The sequence below is a fragment of the Astyanax mexicanus genome, chromosome 7, assembly GCF_023375975.1.
Source record: "Astyanax mexicanus isolate ESR-SI-001 chromosome 7, AstMex3_surface, whole genome shotgun sequence".
Taxonomy (NCBI): Eukaryota; Metazoa; Chordata; class Actinopteri; order Characiformes; family Acestrorhamphidae; genus Astyanax; species Astyanax mexicanus.
Window position 1 is genome coordinate 52,333,565 of NC_064414.1, and position 20,753 is coordinate 52,354,317.

The 20,753-nt window shown below is 35.7% G+C and overlaps 2 protein-coding genes across 4 annotated transcripts in view; both read right to left on the reverse strand.

Moving 5' to 3' along the window:
• Positions 1 to 2,287, reverse strand: part of hpgd (15-hydroxyprostaglandin dehydrogenase) — a 34,390-nt gene extending 32,103 nt beyond the window's left edge. For both annotated transcript variants that reach the window (XM_022684547.2, XM_049481410.1), the window contains exons 1-2: positions 2,179 to 2,287; positions 1,840 to 1,963 (exon numbers count right to left, since the gene is read on the reverse strand). In XM_022684547.2, the coding sequence (XP_022540268.1) occupies positions 1,840 to 1,963; positions 2,179 to 2,271 (217 nt within the window). In that variant the 5' untranslated portion in view covers positions 2,272 to 2,287. The remainder of the gene's footprint in view (positions 1 to 1,839; positions 1,964 to 2,178) is intronic.
• A 3,478-nt stretch (positions 2,288 to 5,765) lies between these two features.
• The window catches only part of glra3 (glycine receptor, alpha 3), a 152,560-nt gene continuing 137,572 nt past the window's right edge, over positions 5,766 to 20,753 (reverse strand). For both annotated transcript variants that reach the window (XM_049481396.1, XM_049481397.1), the window contains one exon: positions 5,766 to 13,326. In XM_049481396.1, coding sequence (XP_049337353.1) covers positions 13,039 to 13,326 — 288 coding nt within the window. In that variant the 3' untranslated portion in view covers positions 5,766 to 13,038. The remainder of the gene's footprint in view (positions 13,327 to 20,753) is intronic.

Genomic DNA, 20,753 nt, shown 5'->3' on the forward strand with positions numbered 1-20,753 from the left:
TTATAGGTGGTGATAGAGAATATAGTTTCTACTATGTCTATTATAGGAATTGGACCAAGTACTGGTATTGCAATATATTGCTTAATTTATTGATACATTGTGTAGAAAATCAATATTTTTATGGCCACTCTAAACTCCCTAGGACTTTAGGACCCTCCAATCTGTCTTACTAAAGTTACTGCTTTACAGCTTTACTGTTTTGATTCTTGACACAAGAAGTAGATACACTGCGCTGTCTCTGTGTCTGTGTGAGTGACAGGCTGCTGCTGCCTGAGAAGCTGGTGGGGGGGGGTTGCGGTTGCAGGTGTAAACACGAGGTAACCGCATGGCCTCCATCCACATGGTGAAAGCTGTGCCCCTCAGTCCAGCACAGTTTTGCTCAGATATTTCCAGTTACAGCCGAATTTACGCTTTTAATCCCAGAAAAACAAACAAACTCTTATTTACCTTTTAAAAAGCCATTTAAATGCCTGATTAAAGGGCAGATTGCTGTTGTTTTGCTGTTTTCCTCAGGTTTTGAGAGCTCAACGCTGACTCAGCTCTTGATTGGGGGTGGGGCTGGTGATGTCATGTGGCCTTGCATTGTTTAATATTGCGATATATATATATATATATATATATATATATATATATATATATATATATATATATATATATATATATATAGTCGAAAAAAGAACATTTGCAATGTAAAATTTTGCCAATATCATGCAGCCCTATTGCACCCCTAATGTTAAACTTTATATTATTCGACTCAAGAGAACTCAAGTTTTCCAAATGTCCCAACTAAGGCTTAATATCTTTAGTATATTAACATTGTTCTGTATGCGAAATACATTCAATTTCAATAGGCATATATGCAGAAGAAACACTAGGGAAACTTATACATCACAAATTTATCAACATTAACATTTTAATGACATTATAGTCATTATGGCTTTTAGAAAACTTTTATACTTGAAGTAGTTTTGAAACCAGTATTTTTACACTTTTACTTAAAGAGTTCAACTTCTACATACGTATTTTAAACCCTAGTATCTATACTTCTTTAATCCCAAAAGGTGTTGAATAAACACTGGTAAATTTGCTGTGTATCTGTTGTAATATTATTTGAACAAATCTATTTCAGGATATTTTTTTTTTCCTAGAAAGCAGAACTTTCACCAAACGTACTCTGATAAGCGTTGATTAGATTGTTTACTTTTGCATTGTAGAATTTTTACTAAAAACAAAAAAGTGTTAAACAAACCACAATATGTTTTATGTTTAAGATTCTTCAAAGTAGCTTCTCTTGCTTAGATTAAACAGTTTTACACATCTCTGCTGGATTTTCTCAGTCAGTTTTATGAGGTAGAGTCACCTGGAATTCAGGCTTTCAGTTAACAGCTGTGCTGAACTCATCAAGAGTTAATTACTTGAATTTCTTGTCTCTTAATAAAGAGTTTGAGAGCATCAGTTAAAGTAAAGTAGTGAAGAGGTAGAGTTACAGGTATACAGTGAATAGTGAATAATTAAGTAATGTTATAATCCAGATTAGGAGAAGCAAGAAGTACTCAAAATAGTTTTTAAGAGGCACTACACGCTCTTAAGACTGAACAATTGTATTTCAGGATTTTTCTTTTTCCTAGAAAGCAGAACTTCACACCAAACGTACTCTGATTAGCGTAGATTAGATTATTTACTTTCTAAACACTTCATTATGCACGTGATTAAAAACAACACGTACTTTCCCTTTAATACCACTCTAATCTATCAGTCTAATCATAGCTTAAGTGTTTGGAAAGCAGTAAAAACAGTGAAAAGAGAGAAAGAAGTGAAAACAAGTGAAAGAAGTGTCACCTTGCAGTTTCCCCCGGTCCGTCACGTCACACTGGATGAAGATACAGTTTCCCTCCCCGAACTGCAGATCCAGAGCCCCCTTACACTCCTCCCCCACAGCCTGGTTCAGATCCACCAGCGCGACCTGCAGCACAAACACCAGAGAACCGCCCTGAGAACCAGCGCACACTGTTCACCACCCTGTTCACCACGGATCTGGAGCGCAGCAGAACCGAGCTCAGAGTCCAGAGACAGAGAGAGAGAGAGAGAGAGAGAGAGAGAAAGAAAGAGAGAGAGAGAGAGAGAGAGAGACAGACAGGAGGTGACAGTATCAGGGCTGCTATATCTCCAGCGGCGCACCTTGGCCTTGTTCTCCAGCAGGATCTCCGCGGCGGCCCGGCCGATCCCCTGCGCGCCGCCGGTCACCAGCGCCACCTTGCCCAGCAGAGCCATGCTGGTGTCCGGGCGCGCGCGGCGCTGCGCTTTAAGTAGCGCGAGGGCGGAGGAGGAGGGGGGCGTAGCAGCAGAGCAGCCTCCCTCCACCCAGAGCTGAAGCATGCAGATAACCTCCTATCACACATCTGTACACACTGAGACATACAGCTAAATACAGCCTCATATATATACGTATATACCGACGCATTTCTTCCAAATTCCAAATAAAAAAATGTCATTTAGAGCATTTATTTGCAGAAAATGAGAAATGGTTGAAATAACAAAAAGAGATGCAGAGCTTTCAGACCTCAAATAATGCAAAGAAAACAAGTTCATATTCATAAAGTTTTATGAGTTCAGAATAAATATATATATATTTGTTGGAATAATCCTGTTTTTTAATCACAGTTTTCATGCATCTTGGCATCATGTTCTCCTCCACCAGTCTTACACACTGCTTTTGGATAACTTTATGCTGCTTTACTCCTGGTGCAGAAATTCAAGCAGTTCAGTTTGGTAAAATCAAAGAAACTCATATTTGTTTTATATACAGAGCTGTATATATAGCTATATAAATACATATACATACAATATCACACTAAAGTTTACAAACACTTTTTTTTCATTATTTTAAAAATCTTCTGCATTGTAGATGAATGCTAAAGTCATCCAAACTATGAGGAGAAACATATGGAATCATATACTAAACAAAAAAGCGTTAAATAAACCAGAATATGTTTTATATTTAAGATTCTTCAAAAAAGCACAATCTGCTTAGATTAGACAGTTTGATTTTCTCAGTCAGCTTTATGAGGTAGAGTCACCTGGAATTCAGGCTTTCAGTTAACAGCTGTGCTGAACTCGTCAAGAGTTACTTGAATTTCTCTTCTCATAATAAAGTGTTTGAGAGCATCAGTTAAAGTAAAGTAGTGAAGAGGCAGAGTTACAGGTATAAAGTGAATAGTGAATATTTGAGTAATGCTCTAATCCAGATTATGAAAAGCAAGAATATATATATATAACAAAAATGTAGATAATATAAATAACCAGAAGATTGGGCCCATGCATATATAACAATATTAAAAAACAATTCAAGCCCAAGTAATGGTGTGTCACCTTTCCTGTACTGTATAACTGAACTGATAATAGAAAAGTGCTGAAAAGTTAATGTTGTGGTTGTGTTTTTATATCTGTCAGCAGAAGCTGAATGATCTCTGACTGTGTGCCGTGAAAACAAAAGACTTCTTCATTCTGTTAAATATACAAGAATGTCTTGCAAAGTCTAGACCAAACTGTCTAGACTCTCAGCAGCAGGACACTGTACATAAAGGTGACAAACCATTTACAGTGCAGAACTTAGTGTATTGTAGAAGCACACAGTAGCATTAAGGGCATGTTTTTCAAAGCAGCGAGCATCTATTTAACCCTTGTGTGGTGTTCATATTTTTGTTACTCGTTTACTTTGTTACTTGTATTTAATTCAGCAAAATTAAGCAATTTTACATTAAAATGCTTTACACATGCTCGCTTCACCTAAATTGCAAGCAATATAAACAGCTTACATGGTTAATATTTGTCCTTTACCTTTCTTATGTTACATTTCTTTCAAAAAGTGCTACTCTTTTTTTATTAGTTTTTTAATAAAATGTAAAAGAAAATGAATTAAACTCAAGATATGACAAATGAAGCAATGTTTATTAGCCCTTGGCCAAACATACTGTAATATAAATGGTTGGGGGGGGGGGGTGTACAGTGTGTATTTATCGAAAATGTGTTTTGATATATGTTTCTCACAAAAAATGCGCCAATGCCAATGAGTTTGAGTTAGAAAAAATATTTTAGTATCATTTGATACTGCATCTTAATTTAATCCGAGATATTTGAGTGTTTTGAGTGCCCAACTTTACCTTTATTACAGGTTCTGTTCTTCTGAGGAGACTCACAGTCAGGGTTTCTGCAGAAACATGTAGGAGATTATTTCACATTCAATGATGTTGAGGTCTGGAATCTGGGGTGGTCTTTTTTCACTGTTCTGAGAGCAGCAAGTTTAAGCAAAATCATATCATTTTAGTTGCATTTTACATTCATGCACATGCACTGAAAGTTGAGCATCTATAGTGAAAAACGCAAATAAGGTGATATCTGAATTGTTTCAATTTTGTAATGGTTTTAATGTTATGGCTGATTGTTGTAAGAATGTTAAAAAGTATATAATTTATTTTACACACTAAGAAAAGTAAGTACAGATTTGTACCTAAAAGAGTACAAAGCTTGTCTCTGGGGCTGTATCTTATATTGAGGTACAAAAAAGTACCTTTCAGTGAAAGTCCTTTTTTGTACCCATGGTTTTTGTGCCAGTAAAGATTATAAAAATTATAAACATTATCATCAACTGAATATGGCTCAAAAACCTAATGATCCAAAATTGTCTGGCTTTCAAATAAAAAAATTGTGCAATTAAAATATATATTATTTATCAGTACAGTGATACAGAATACTGAATGTACCTTTTTGGGGTTAAATGGTACAAATTTGTACTTATTGCTGTTAGAAATGACTTTGTACTTCAGAGGGAACAAATCTGACCCTGTAAAGACCAGTATTGTACCTTTGAGGGAACAATTATGAAGAGTGTACCCAAAAAAGTACTCGTATCGTACCTCTGTTTTTTAGAATGTAGTAAATTATTATTATTATTATTTTTTTTTTTTTGGGCCCACCACCACCCCTCTCTTTGGACAGAGTTATGTTAGGGATATAGTATTAAAATATGAGCAAGATAACAGGCAAAAAAGGGATGAAAGGAATAAAAAAAAGAAAACAAAAAAGGCAAGAGTCAAACAAAAAGACAAAATATAACAAGAAAAACAACAACCAAGAGAGCAGAACAGCTACAGAAAAACAAAAGATAAATATGTATTTTTGGTTTGTTTGTGAAGACAGAGAGAAAAGAGAGAAAAAGGAAAGGGAAAGAGAGGAGAGGTGTGTATTGGAACATTCAGGTAGAGGTAGAAGGTGCTAGATGTATGGGATGGTTGCTGTTAACCCTTGTGTGGTGTTCGGGTCTGTGGGATCAAATGATACTAAAAAAATATTTTTTCTAACTCAAACTCATTGGCATTGGCTCATTTTTTGTGAAAAACAAATATCAAAACACATTTTCAATAAACACACACTGTACACCCCCCCCCCCCCCCCCCCACACACATTTATATTACATACAGTATGTTTGGCCAAGGGCTAATAAACATTGCTTCATTTGTAAATTTGAAACTAAACACATTTTCTACTCATATCTTGAGTTTCATTCATTTTCAAACCAAGTAAGCATGTGTAAAGCATTTTAATGTAAAATTGCTTAATTTTGCTGAATTAAATACAAGTAACAAAGTAAACGAGTAACAAAAATATGAACACCACACAAGGGTTAAAGGGTTAAATGGTTGAGTTAGTGGTGTTTTGATCTGTCTGGTGTTTTTAGTAAACTTAAGCACACAACTCAAAGACACAGCTTTCATTCATAAACATTTGATTTATTTCCACTTATTTTTCCCCCCAGGAACTTTATATATGATATATGAAAAGTATTTACAGATGTACAGACAAGATAACACGTGCCATCCTCCCCCTCACAGCAGCAAGATCACTTAACTCACAGGTCCAACTCACATCTGAGAAATAAACGACACCAACACAGAGCCTAGTTCATGCATGACACTTATTTAAGAAGAGTTTGTACAAAATAAATTACTCAATATATCTGCAATAGAAATGTACACGAACGTCTCGCGTCTCTCGCAGTGTAAAGCTGTGTGTGTGTGTGTGTGTGTGTGTGTTTCACTATATGTGTGTGTGTGTAGTTTTTGATATTCAAACTCATCACTATTAAAGTCACTGTAGACACTGTAAGGAACGTGTGAGTGTTGGTACTGTTACATATCAAATATATAACACAAATATAACAATGTTATATATGTTTTACAAACATTATGGCACAGAATATCAGATTAAAATGCGAAATGCTGTTGCAGGTAAGAAAATAAAAATAATGATCACAGATAGTTTTATACGTTTAATAAAAAGGGCTTGGCTCTAATATCTAATATTATTGATTATACCAGATTTGTATATCAATAAAACTGAAATTATATCATAATAATTTGATGTATAAATCTGTTAACTTTCTTATTTCCTAATAATATTATATTTATGAACATTTTCTATTTATAATCTTCAACTTTACCCTCATATCTCTACCCTCAACCCTCTAAATGTTCTAGAAACACTTCCAGTTTTCGTTGTTGAGAAATCCCTGATTATGGTTTTAAACACAGTTCTGCAAAAAAAAAGAGCTGTCGCTCTCAGTTCCTCCTTAGAAAGACCAGATCTAAAGCCCTGTTTGGATGGGACTGGATGTACTCAGGGTTCTGGGGTCACTTTTGGTCAGATCTCTGCTTTTTCTAAAAGCTCCTCCCCTGAGAAAATTACAGGCCCCATTCTCTATCATTATATAGGAAGAAGTCACATCATGAAATAAAAAAAAAATAAATAAAAAAAAACTAATTTTGTCTGAATACTGAATATCCAACACAGTTTCAGCAGGTTTTCATAAATTGCCACTTTGTATTAATTAAATTGTATTAAAATATTATTATTATTTTTAACTTGCTTTGCAAAGAAAAAAAAAACAGCTACAAAACTATGATTAAATAAAATAATTTAAACACATAATATTTAACATCCCAGCAGATATACCCAACAAGCTCATGTATGGAAACATATTAGGCATTGTTTGGTACAAATAATATAGTCTTTTCACTCATTTTTCAAGTATTGTTTGGCATTGTTGTCATGCATCTAGTTTTATTGTATTTTCATCTGTTTTCAGCTTATAAACGTAACTTAATAATTTCTGCTCCTCCCCTGAGAAAATTACAGGCCTAATTCTGCATTCTTGCCCAGGAAGAAGCCATGTCATATCATAAAACTGAACAAAATAAACCTGAATTTTGGCCGAATACTGAATACCAACACAGTTTTTTTGTTGGTTTTCATAAATTGTGCCACTTGGTTCACAAATGCAGTAAATAAATACATTAATTAAATGTATTTTTGAATTGCTTAGCAAAGAAAAAACAGCTACAAAACTACGATTAAATTTTTTTTTTAATATAATATTTTAACATCCCAGCAGATACACCAAACAAGCTCATGAATGAAAACACATTAATCAATGTTTGGTACAAATAATATAGTCTTTTCACTTATTTTTTAATTATCATTTGCCATTTTTACCTAATTATTTTGGCTGGCAATTATTAATGCATATCTAATTTTATGATAGTTTCACCTGTTTTCAGCTTATAAACTTATATAATTTCTGCTCCTCCCCTGAGAAAATTACAGACGCATTTCTCCATTCTTGCCCAGGAAGAAGCCATGTCATATCATAAAACTGAACGAAATAAACCTGAATTTTGGCTGAATACCGAATACCCAACACAGTTTTTAGTTGGTTTTCATAAATTGTGCTACTTGGTTTATTAATTAATTACATGTATTTGTTACTTACTTACTTTGCAAAGAAAAAGCAGCTACAAAACTATGATTAAAAACATTTTTTGAACACATTATTCTAACATCCCAGCAGATAGACCAAACAAGCTGATGAATGAAAACACATTAGTCATTGTTTGGTACAAATAATATAGTCTTTTCACTCATTTTTCAATTATTGTTTTTACCATTTTTAGTCAAATTATTCATGCAGTTCTAGTTTTATGGTACTTTCACCTACTTTCACACTTTCAGCTTATAAACGTAACATAATTATATATAATTATTAATTATACACGTATAATTTTAACTATAACTTTATCATTGAACAATGTATATGTGAAATATGTGTAATATGAAATGTAATATATGGACATAAGTATTGGGACACACCTGTTAACCATTAAATTCAAATTTAGTTTCGATATTAAAAATCCCTATTAATGCTGATTGGTTTAGAATGGGACAACCTAAAAGTTCCTGTAGGTGTCACAATACTATCCAGCACTAGAAACTGGATTCAAGGTCCAGATCTGAACGCCTCTCATGCAGTGCATTATATATTTAACTGAAATTTAAGATATTTTTTTTTTTGCTTGTCTATAATTTGATAATAAATTTGTGGCCAACTACCTTTAAATCAATCCAAACAGGGCTTTCAAAGATCATATTTAACGCTTTTTTATTTTTTATTTAATATGAAAAATGTATTTAGCTTATATTGCCATTTCTCTACTCTATCTATTCACACTATCACATAACCACCAGACATGCTCTCTCTTCTCTTCCTTTACAAAATCTGTTTATCAGCATTTTAGCACATTTTAACCCAGGAACAGTGTTTCCAACATTACTGTCAAATGTACTCTAGGTCTGATTCAATCTGTACAGAATTAATTTTCTTTACATACACTACCAGTCAAATGTTGCTGTTTTTTCCCTCATTTTATCGATAATTTAATTTATTTTTATTATTTATTACTAAACTTCACTGTTTTTTTTTTTGGATTTTGTCCCATTCCCGGTTACTGACTGGACCTGAAGAGATTAAATGGCAAAAATAAAGATAAAAAAAAAAAAAAATGTTCTAAAACTTTTGACCAGTAGTGTATATAATATTGTTTGTGCAGGATTCTTTTGAAATTATGTTAAATTATATACATATATATTGAAACATAATAAACCATTAAAAAACACGTTAATATAATTCTTCCATTGAAAAAGCAGAGTTTTCTTTGTTTTTTTTTCTGTGTTTTTTTTCCCCTCAATATTCTGTCTATCCCGCCCTCTTCTATTATTTTATTACACATAAAATAGCCAAGCATTTAGGCAGTTTTTGCTACCAGGCACATAGATTCGTTTTAGTCCAACATGCTGTGTATATTTAACATCAGGCAGTGGTTTATTGGACAGGGTTGCTTTAGGGCGTTTTCACACCAGCACTATTTAATCTGGTTTAAATTGTCTCTGAAGCTGTTTGCTTGTGGTAAGAACATGATTCTGATCTCGATCTGACCCAGCTATTAAATATACTCCTTTTATTTGAGCTGAACTGCTGATAATGAGCAGTTTATTTTGATATATTAGCCAGATAGCAATGCTAATTACTACAGCTGTCTCTGCTGCTGCTCCATGCTGTTTACACACTAAAAATGTGGTATGTGCTGCGTTCACTGCTCACAGCTGCGAGACTCCCATTTAAAACACTGTGTTTAAAGGCTGTGTTAAAGCTCCACTAGGTAGGATTGAGATTTTGTGCTCGTGGGCTCCCCCTACAGTTGCAGAGTGTAATATATGTTTCAGGCGGATTTTAGTTTCTCTTTGTCGTTTTCTGGCTTTCACAGACATATTCGGTCTCTTTCCAGCTTCTGCCAGAGTGTCTGTATTTTAGATTGTAAAGAATGAACCAGTAGTCCTTGTAGAACTGTTGGAACTAAAGGTCGGAAAGCAGGTCGCAGTTCTGGCGAGTGTTGGTTGCGGCCGCCTCTGAAAACTTACAGAGTCTGGTTTGAGCTCAGAGGAGCTTCAGCACAGACACGAGAGCACCGCTATTCCTCCTATTACACCTCAATGCAGCGCTGCAGTGAGTTTCAAGCTGTAATTTTACTTCTTTAAAAAGATCAAAAAAATCAAGGAAATCCTACCTTGTGGGGCTTTAAAGCAGCTTCACACTGCACAGACATAAAATTATACGCACTGGAACACAGAATCTTCTTGTTATATTTACTTTCTTGCTCTCGCACCAGACAGCTCTGACCAATCAGAGGAGACATGAGATGTGCTTGCGTGGTTTATTGGTGAGTATTTTGGTGCTTTTAGTTTTTTTTATGCCTGTGTGAAACCAAACCAAACCAAACAGAGGGAGAAAACGATCCAAATAAACACAATTAAACTCATCAACTGATCCGGATCATAGAAACTTTCACAAATACAGGTGTGAAAACGCCCTAAATTTAAAGGTGGGCTGATTCTGATTAATCTGATTGAATATCAGCATCCACAGATGGTAGAGGGCTGTGGATCTACAGTTTAGTAGTAGGAGATGATGATTTTAAGCTTATTTTCAGTGTAAACACAGTTTTCCTGCTGGTCTGGAGGCAGTTTGGAGACTAAAGGAATGATTCACCAGTGTTTTGTTCTCTGGTCTTATCTCATGTTAGTTCAGCTGCTGTTAACCAAGAGCGATTCTTCTCACATGGTTCCATAGTTCTGCATTTTGTCGTCACTTCCCCACTAAATTGTGTTTTTTCACATATCTAACAGAACGGCATCTGTTTGGGCAGGTGTGAACGCAGTAATCACACTTAGACCAAATGTATAAAACCACCCTTTTACTGAGGGCATTTTAAAAGACCTACAACAGTATAGTTGGTTTGCTCTGGTCCTAATAAAGGGCTGGGCAATATTGTAATATATATATATATATATATATATATATATATATATATATATATATATATATATTGTATCATGATATTTACAGAATAGACAATATTATTTTTATTATTAGAATTGAAATACACACGTCTCATGATTGCAGCAAAAAAAAAGCCACATATTTAATTAGTATTTTTATCCATTTGAATGAGTAAAAAGCCTTAAACATCTATGGCATGGAGTTGCCCTCAGACAGCAAACCATTCTTTTGGTTTTGTTTTACCATTACTTTAATTTTTATAATGTTCGTTTTTTCCTAATAAATCTAATAAAATTCGGGGTCTTACTTTGAAGGTGGAGTAATCCTTTGTAGGGGGAATAATGCTAAAAATAATTTTTAATTATTTTCCTCCAAAAACATACAATTCATGCCATAGAAGGTTAAGAAAAGCCTGATTGATAAATTAAATCAGAAGGAAAACATTTGTGGAAATGTTGCACCAACTTTTAAAGTGTATTTTCCCATACAAAAAAAAGTTACAATAGTGTTTGTTTGTAAAGAAACGTGAATTAGATGTTTTTTTTTCCTTTCTTGCCACACTTGCCTCTGCTGAGAGCTTTTATACAGATTTGGATTTCATTTTCTAGCAGTACCAATCGGTCTTCATTCAAAATTTCTGAGACAATGATTTTTGGGTTTTCATCTTCTGTAAGCCTTAATAATCATCAACAATAAAAGAAATAAACACTAAAAATAGATCAATCTGTTTTTAATACATCTATATAATATATAAGTTTCACATTTTGAACTGAATTACTGAAATAAAGCACCTTTTTTAACGATATTCAAATTTTCTGAGATGCACTAGCATACTGCACACACTATATGTACGATTCTAAAATAATTTAGAACCTACTGTATATATTTATTGAGTTTGAGATGTTAAGAAGCTCTTTTACACTCCTGTCTCCTGTTGCAAATTTGACAACACTGCAAACATTTTTCGGCTTAATTTCTATCAGATAGAAGACAGAAGGGACCAAGCAACCATGGCATCCATGCTTAAATGGATTTAGACCAGAGCAAACCAGCTATAGGCATGAAATTGAAAATTAGGGTGAATATTTCCTTTAATCTGGCGATTTAACTGTAGTCAGAATGCTGGTATTTGTAGTAAAAACTGAAGAATGTAGTTCAAGACATCTACAGTATCTCCGTAAGAAATCTTATTTTTTTAAAATACGGTCAAACAAAAGGTTTCAGTGTAACAGAGCTGTCTGAAAACACACACACTCTTAACTCTGGCAATAGAAGCTCGAGGACAAGAAGTCCAAAAGTAAGAGATAATGGAAGCAGTTGGTGAAGACCCTACATTTGTCTTCAAAGAAGGTCAAAGTGGAGCTTCTGTTTCAGGTGGAAATTTACTGTGAATACTGTGTGTTGCTGCTGGGTGTGTGGTGCTTTTATATATATATAGCTCAGAGGCTTTGTTGGTGCCTCCCAGTTGCATAGAGTGTGTGAGAGTGTGTGTGTGTGTGTGGTGTCTTCTTGCACAAGTGTTTGTATTTGTGTATGTGTTTGTGAGACACAGCACTGGTAGCATACATAGCTACCGATAGCTACAGGAACTGGCTGATTGGTCTTTTTATTTTTTGTTGTTTTTTTGTTTTTCAGCTCATATCTTCACAATTTATCCATTGGTTTTGGTGTTTTTTTGTTATCAGAAGTCCTCCCAAAGTCCATTAAACACCATCAACCAATAATATAAGGTATGTCCACAGGTGTTCCAATAACACCTGCTCATCCAATATGGCGTCCATTAATTAAGGATGTTCAAGAAGAAGTTCAAGACATTGGTTCAGGTTTTGCTACAATAACAGCTTCTAAACTTGTGGGAAGACTTTCTATATTAGATCCTGAAATAAAGGACTTCATTAAGATGAATCCAAAAGTCGTTCCAATGTTTTTTCAGCTCATCCCAGATATGTTTTATATAGTTTTTGATCATCCTAAACTCCAGTAGTATCCAGTTTATTTTTCCAAAGATCTTTAAAAAGATCTCATTCGCTGAGGTTTGGCTTTGATGGCAACATGATGGCCATTGGCTGCTCCAAAGCATCCCAAAACCATCTCAAAGTGTTCTATTCTTCAGCCAGTGCTTTTTTATAGAGGTTTCATGGTTGTGGGTGCACAATTTCACACTGGGTTTTCCATTTTCCCCTTCAACAGGTAGTAAGTGCATTACCCAGTAGGATTTCCACTCAATCCAGTAAATAGAAAGGGTTTCCAGATGCTTTCGGACACACAGTACGTACAGTTTTGAACACATAACTCGATTTCGACCTCGATCTCTAGGCTTTGTGGAAGTCCTCGTGCCGCAGGATCTTGTACAGCACCCAGTAGAAGATGTTGAAGAACAGGAAGGCCAGGGGGAAGCCGGCCCGTGAGACCGTGTCGATCTTCTTGGCACGGTCGATGAAGATTTTCCTCATTTCCTCCGTACTCTTGCCAGCCTGGGGCGCGGTGGGGGTGGGCTGCCCCTTGGGAGTACTGGCTGCGTTGTTGGTGGGCTTGGTCATGGTGCCGTCTTTGCCCGCATTGGCTGTGAAGCTCAGGCAGCTCTCCCTCACTTCCTCCTCCTGGATGATAAGAGATGAAGAGAAAGAGATAGATGGTAAGAGTCACTTTTGGAATTTCCTAACTCAAACTCTAACCTATTGAACACTCTGGTCTTATTCCAAGCTAAATCTGTAGAGTTATTATTGAGAAATCTTCATAAATTATACACACACTCTTCTTAAACCAAGTGAAGCTCTTAAACAATTAAAGCAGGGGTGTCCAAACTTTTTTGTTGGGGGCCAGAAGGAGAAATATATTTGAAGTCACGGGCCACAGACTCTGTAATAAAACAAATAATGAAATATACCACTTTAAATAACAAATTTTCCTGATTATTTCATTTACACACTATTTTACTTGACTTACTATATTTATCTTTGACAGTGTTGTGTAAACTAAGATTTTTCAAATTGATGTTTAATTTCATGATGTCTCTTAATATTAAACTCCTTACTTAAGGTAACTTTTAGACCCTTTTGCCCGTTTTTCTGCGCTAGAAATGTGCACTCTCTCCGCTTTTAGACTCTTTGGCCCGATTTTCTGCGCTAAAAATGCGCACTCTCTCCGCTTTTAGACTCTTTTGCCCCGTTTCTCTACGCTAGAAATGCGCAGCCTCTCCGCTTTTAGACTCTTTTGCCCCGTTTCTCTACGCTAGAAATGCGCACTCTCTCCGCTTTTAGACTCTTTTGCCCCGTTTCTCTACGCTAGAAATGCGCAGCCTCTCCGCTTTTAGACTCTTTTGCCCCGTTTCTCTACGCTAGAAATGCGCAGCCTCTCCGCTTTTAGACTCTTTTGCCCCGTTTCTCTACGCTAGAAATGCGCAGCCTCTCCGCTTTTAGACTCTTTGGCTCGTGTTTCTGCACTAGAAATGCTCACTCTCTCCACTTTTGGACTCTTTGGCCCGATTTTCTGCGCTAAAAATGCGCACCCTGTCCGCTTTTAGACTCTTTGCCCCGTTTTTCTGCACTAGAAATGCGCACCCTCTCCGCTTTTAGACTCTTTGGCCCAAAAGTTTGGTTCAAACTTTTAATTAATTGGTTAAAATTTTAATTAAACCTGCTTAACAGCGGGCCGACTTTCATTTTATTTCTACAATACCTCGCGGGCCGCTCCAAAAAAGGAAACAGTCCGCAAATGGCATGCGGGCCGTAGTTTGGACACCCCTGAATTAAACGATAGGCTCTATGCACTCCAGTCTTTAGGAGTTTGGTTAACCAGCAGAGTGACGTACAGTTTTTATACAGCAGTACTTAAAGCTCTGAAAGTTTCACTGTGAAACAGTAAAAAGCCACACTAGAGATTAGGATCAGAGATTAGTTGTTAGGGTAATGGATATGAAAGCTTTAGACACAACATTAAAACCAGCTACAGGAAGTATATAAAGAAGGTAGTTTTAATGTTATGACTGATCCATGTCTGGAGATTAAACCCTAAAAAAAAAAAGTAACAACTGGAACTTTATATCCTACTAAATTTTGAACTTCGGAGGTTAAACACTCACCTCAAACAGAATATCATTGGAAAGTTACTTTATTTCAGTAATTCAGTTCAAAATGTGAAACTCATATATTATATACAGGGGTTGGAAAATGAAACTGAAACACCTGGTTTTAGAGCACAATAAATTATTGTGGTGACGGACAGTTCTGGTGGAAACAGGAGAGTTGAGGTGCACATTGAATTCTGCCGTGATTTGATCAGCCGTGGTTTTATGTTTTTTGGATACAATCCGGGTTAGCACCCAAACATCCCTTTCAGACAGCTTCCTCTTACAGCGTCCACAGTTAATCCTGTTGGATGTGGTTGGTCCTTCTTGGTGGTATGCTGACATTACCCTGGATACCGTGGCTCTTGATGCATCACAAAGACTTGCTGTCTTGGTCACAGATGCTCCAGCAAGACGTGCACCAACAATTTGTCCTCTTTTGAACTCTAGTATGTCTCCCATAATGTTGTGTGCATTGCAATATTTAGAGCAGAACTGTGCTCTTATCCTGCTAATTGAACATCCACACTCTGCTCTTATTGGTGCAATGTGCAATTAATGAAGATTGGCCACCAGGCTGCTCCAATTTATCCATTAAACCTCCCACACTAAAATGACAGGTGTTTCAGTTTCATTCTCCAACCCCTGTATATGTATTACACACAGAGTGATCTATTTTAAGCTTTTATTTATTTTATTGTTGATAAAATAATTATGGCTTAAAGCCAATTGCAAATATGAAAATCAGCATCTCAGAAAATTTGAATATTATTTTAGATCAATTGACACTTTTGTCAGTGTGGGCAGTGTGCCAAGTCCTGCTGGAAAATGAAATCCGCATCTCCATAAAAGTTGTCAGTAGCAGAGGGAAGCATGAAGTGCTGTAAGATTTTGAGGGAAAACAAAACTGCACTGACTTTAGACTTGATAATAAAACACAGTGGATCAACACCAGCAGATGATTAGCATGTCTCTCCAAACCATCACTGATCATCAGTAAATTTTACATTTCATTTGAAGTAAATCAAGGGAGCAGAGTCTGGAGGAAGAGTGGAGAGATGCACAGTCCAAACTGCTCGAGGTCTAGTGTGTAGTTTCCACCAATCAGTGATGGTTTAGAGAGACATGTCATCTGCTGGTGTTGATCCACTGTGTTTTATTATCAAGTCTAAAGTCAGTCATTACGTCACATATGATGTAAAAGATCAGATTTGGGCCTTTGTTATTTTGCTACCCTATTGTCTAGTGTATTTTTAATTGATTTGATAATTTGTAGCCAATTTTTGTCAGAACACAAACTTCAGATCTGATATTTGTGCTCCTTCCACATAAAAAAAATCAGAATAATCTTTTTCTTTAATTTTCCAAAAGTAAAAGTAAAAGTAGGGCAGCATAAATGTCAGATCGAACTTTATAAACGGTCCATTTGCCAAAAAGTGAGAGGCGTTTCTGAAAACACCTCAGTGTCACATCACATCAACGGCTTCTCCCTGAGATCTTCGGGTTCAGGAACTCATTTTAACTTTTCTTTCTGACCCTCAGAGGATCACCTGATCTCAGGTTTCCTCTCGACCGCCGTCTGCAGCTCTTTACTCAGACCTTTAGCCTTTTTCACACAAAATGTCCACAAAAACTCCAACAGGAGAAACAACACCAAGACTCTACCAACTGGAAAACCGTCAAAAGCTATTCGTCTTATGGAATTTGCTGCTTTTTGCCAAGTCAGGAACAGAGAAATCATGTTAGAGTGAAGTGTGCTCGGGTCAGAGCAGGACAAACATCAGTGTATGGATATGATTTGGGAACAGGAATTAAATGAAATCACATGAAACATGAATATAGATAGATAGACAGATAGACAGACAGATAGACAGATAGACAGATAGACAGACAGATAGACAGATAGACAGATAGACAGATAGACAGACAGACAGACAGACAGATAGATAGACTTTGACTTTGACTTTGACTTTAGATAGATAGATAGATAGATAGATAGATAGATAGATAGATAGATAGATAGATAGATAGATAGATAGATAGATAGATAAATATATCTAGGTATATTATATATGGATATGGATATGGTAAATATATATATCTGTAAACTGAGCAGTGCAGTAGCTGTTGCTAATGGTCATTAAATAATTAAATAATTAACAGAGCAAAGTGCAGTGTGCAATGACATTGATAATGAAAGTGACTGATGTGACAGAGAAATATAACATAAATATGCTAAATATCTGTAACAAATATAGTTCTACATATACATGCAAATATATAAAATAGGCTACAGTGGAATGTATTGGCGTGGTCACTTTGTGTAAACTCGGTTTATATAAGTGATAATAAAGTAATCTTCTCAAAAACGTGACGCTGCTTTGCGTTTTTTGACGGTCACGCACAGACACGCCGGTTTACGACATGCTTTACGTTATTAAACTCATGAGAGATGAACAATGGAGACGCCTTGTTCTTTTAAAAGAAAATAGCTACTGCATCTACCTCATCTGTTTTTTAAATCTGATTCATATATTTTGCTGCACTAAAAGGTAGTAATTCTCATTTGTGAAAGTTGGGTTTAATGTCACTTTGAAATAAAGTTGGAAAAAAGTAAGCAATGATATTATTTTGTCATACTTTTCGAAGAATAACTGAAAACATACTTAAATGTGGTATATCATGATATATATATATCGTTATCGTGATATAAAAAATTCCATATTGTGATATATGATTTTTCCAATATCGCCCAGCACTATAATATATACAGTTCATATCCAAACTAAAGTAATGCCTCCTAAATATAAAATAGACAGAATAGATTTTACATGTCTTTTTGATGGTGCACAAAGCTGTTGGTGGCAGAAGTCAAAATAAAAGTCCTTATGGGTATGTCCATTTATTCTCCAGTAATGAGAGGACGGTTATTTCCTGTCACACAAGACCAGAATTTGATTTTAATGAACTAGAAGGAACTAACATACTTAAAACTGAAGGATAAATTATTATAAGTACATATTTTTAATCATTGATAAAATCATAAAATATATACAATAAATTGTTGTTCAATTATCTATATTTTTAAGATATATATTTTTTTATTTATAGGGTTTATTAATTTGTCCATTTTTTTTTCTTCTCCAAAGTGCATATACTATTTATATATGCCAAATATCTATAGTACATTTACATTTTACTTTATATGGGCATACATTACAATTCAGTAGTTTATCAACTACTTCTATTGTTAAGCAACTATTGTTCAGCATCTCCAGGACTATAATTAGGGCCCGAGCACCGAAGGCGCAGGCGAAGCCTGCACCGGAGGTGCAAAGCCCTATTGTTTTTGGTCCGTTTATTATTATTAGGGCCCGAGCACCGAAGGCGCAGGCGAAGCCTGCACCGGAGGTGCAAAGCCCTATTGTTTTTGGAATGTTTATTATTATTATTATTATTTTTATTTTTAAACTTCGCGCCCATTTTTGAGGCCTTTCTGATACTCGAAAACTCTTGCATTTTGGCACAGACGTCAAAGCTGGTGAAAAATTTAAAATTACATTGTTCACAGGTTTGGGCGTGGATCAGGAGCTCTATAGCGCCCCCAAACGTTGCCAGTGGCCGGGATAAAGTTTGTCCAATGTGCACCAACTTTGGTACGCTCATTGACCTCATTATACCGATCAAGAATCACTTGGATTTATTTGACTCCGCCTAACAGGAAGTCGGCCATTTTGGCAGGAAGTGGCAAAATAAAAAGTTTCCTGTGGTGTTTTGGGTGGGTTACGATGTTCGAAAACTCATAAAATTTCACAGGCATATTGGGCATAGCCTGTACTTTGATGTAAAATTGGAATTTTTCATATTCATAATTTATCAGCTCTCTAGCGCCACCTATTTTATATGACATTTATAGAAAGCTCTTAGCCTCTTCTAAATTAGCAGACCCAATAATGCCTTTAAATGATTTCGAGAAATGTAATCGTTTTTCTAATGTGGAGCTAAATGACTCTACAGCGCCCCCTATTTGGTTTAGGCTAATAAATTAGCGGTAGCTGTCTCAAATTTTCCCCAATGTTCAAGATTTTTGGTAGAAAAATAGATATTACGATGCCACACATAATACCCATTGGCATGTATTAGCTCCGCCCAACAGGAAGTCGGCCATTTTGAAAATTGTTAAATTTTTACACATTTTTCACGAACTCATTCGAACTCCTCCTAGAGTCTTTGTCAGATTACAACTAAATTGTCTGTGGATAGTCTCCAGACATACGTGGTGCTAAATTGCGAAGGAATAGTCGATAGCTGAAACGATGACGTAATGGCGGGCAATTGATTTAATGGAGACACAACACTAAACCAAATAGAAACATTAGCATGGTCAGAACACAGCTGCTTGGAAATTCATGAAACTTGGCAAAAATATAAAAGACATCATTACACACGTTTTCAGTGTTGATATGATTGACTCCGCCCAACAGGAAGTCGGCCATTTTGAAAAACGTGCATTTTACACACATTTTTTGCATACTTTGTCGAACTCCTCCTAGGGAATTTGTTGAATACTCTTGATATTTGTCAACAATAAACTACTACCATCCTTAATGATAAATTGCGAAGGAATAGTCGATATCTTAAACGAGGACGAAATGGCGGACAGTTGAATTGCTTGAGATACCCCATTAAAATAGGAAGTAAATACATTCTGGTGTTAGTAGGTGTTTGAGGAGGTTAAACAGGTTGAACACTCACAAAACTTTTCAGGCCTGCTTGATTTAAGCAGTACTTTGATTAAAAATTGAAATTTCATATATACATATTTCATTGGCTCTATAGCGCCACCTAGGTTTCAATGCATATTTGACATTACGGAAATGCTCAAAAACTCTTGAAAATTGTCAGATTCCATAAGATCTAAAAAACACTTTACAAATATTGTGATAATTTTTTCATGTGTAGCTAGCGGACTCTACAGCGCCCCCTAATTCGTACGGTTAATAAATTAGCTTTGGATGTGTCAAAATTTGTCTAATCTTCTCAAATTTTGGTAGGAGCGTAGATACTATGACTCTGCACATATTTGCAATTGGTTTGTATTAGCTCCGCCCAACAGGAAGTCGGCCATTTTGAAATTTGTGTAATTTTTACAAATTTTTAACAAACTCATTTAAACTGCTTCTAAAGTCTTTGTCAGATTACCTCTAAATTAGCTGAGAATGAACATCAGACACAGTTGATGAAAATTTCCAAAGGAATAATTGATCGCTAAAACGGTGACGTAATGGCGGGCAATTGATTGACTAGAGACGCAACACTAAACCAAAGTGAAACCATGACACAGTCAGAACACAGATGATTAAAAATTCATGAAACTTGGCAAAAACACAAGAGACATCATTAGACACGTTTTCAGTATTGGTAGGACTGACTCCGCCCAACAGGAAGTCGGCCATTTTGAAATATCTGAATTTTACATACATTTGTTGTGTATATTGTCAAACTACTCCTAGAAATTTTCTTGAATTCTCTTGGTATTTGGTAAAAATAAACATTAAACATATCTGATGATAAATTGTGAAGGAATAGTCGATATCTCAAACGAGGACGAAATGGCAGATGGTTGAATTTGTGAGATGCCACATCAAAACAGGAGGTCAAAACCTAGGTAATGCCAGGTGTTTTGAGGAGGTTATAATGGAGAAAAACTCACAAAATTTGACCGGCCTGCTTATCTGAGGCTGTTGTTTGATGTAGAATTAGAATTTCAAATACATGTATTTTAACAGCGCTATAGCGCTACCTGTATTTTAAATGGATATTTCACATGTTTAACAGGATAGAAAACTCTTGAAAATTGGCACACTCAATAAGACCTTAAAATTACTTTTACCGGTTTCTCGGTTTGGCCCGGTACGATTTGCGCTGTTGTGCGAGGGCCCTACGTCCCCCTGTGACAGG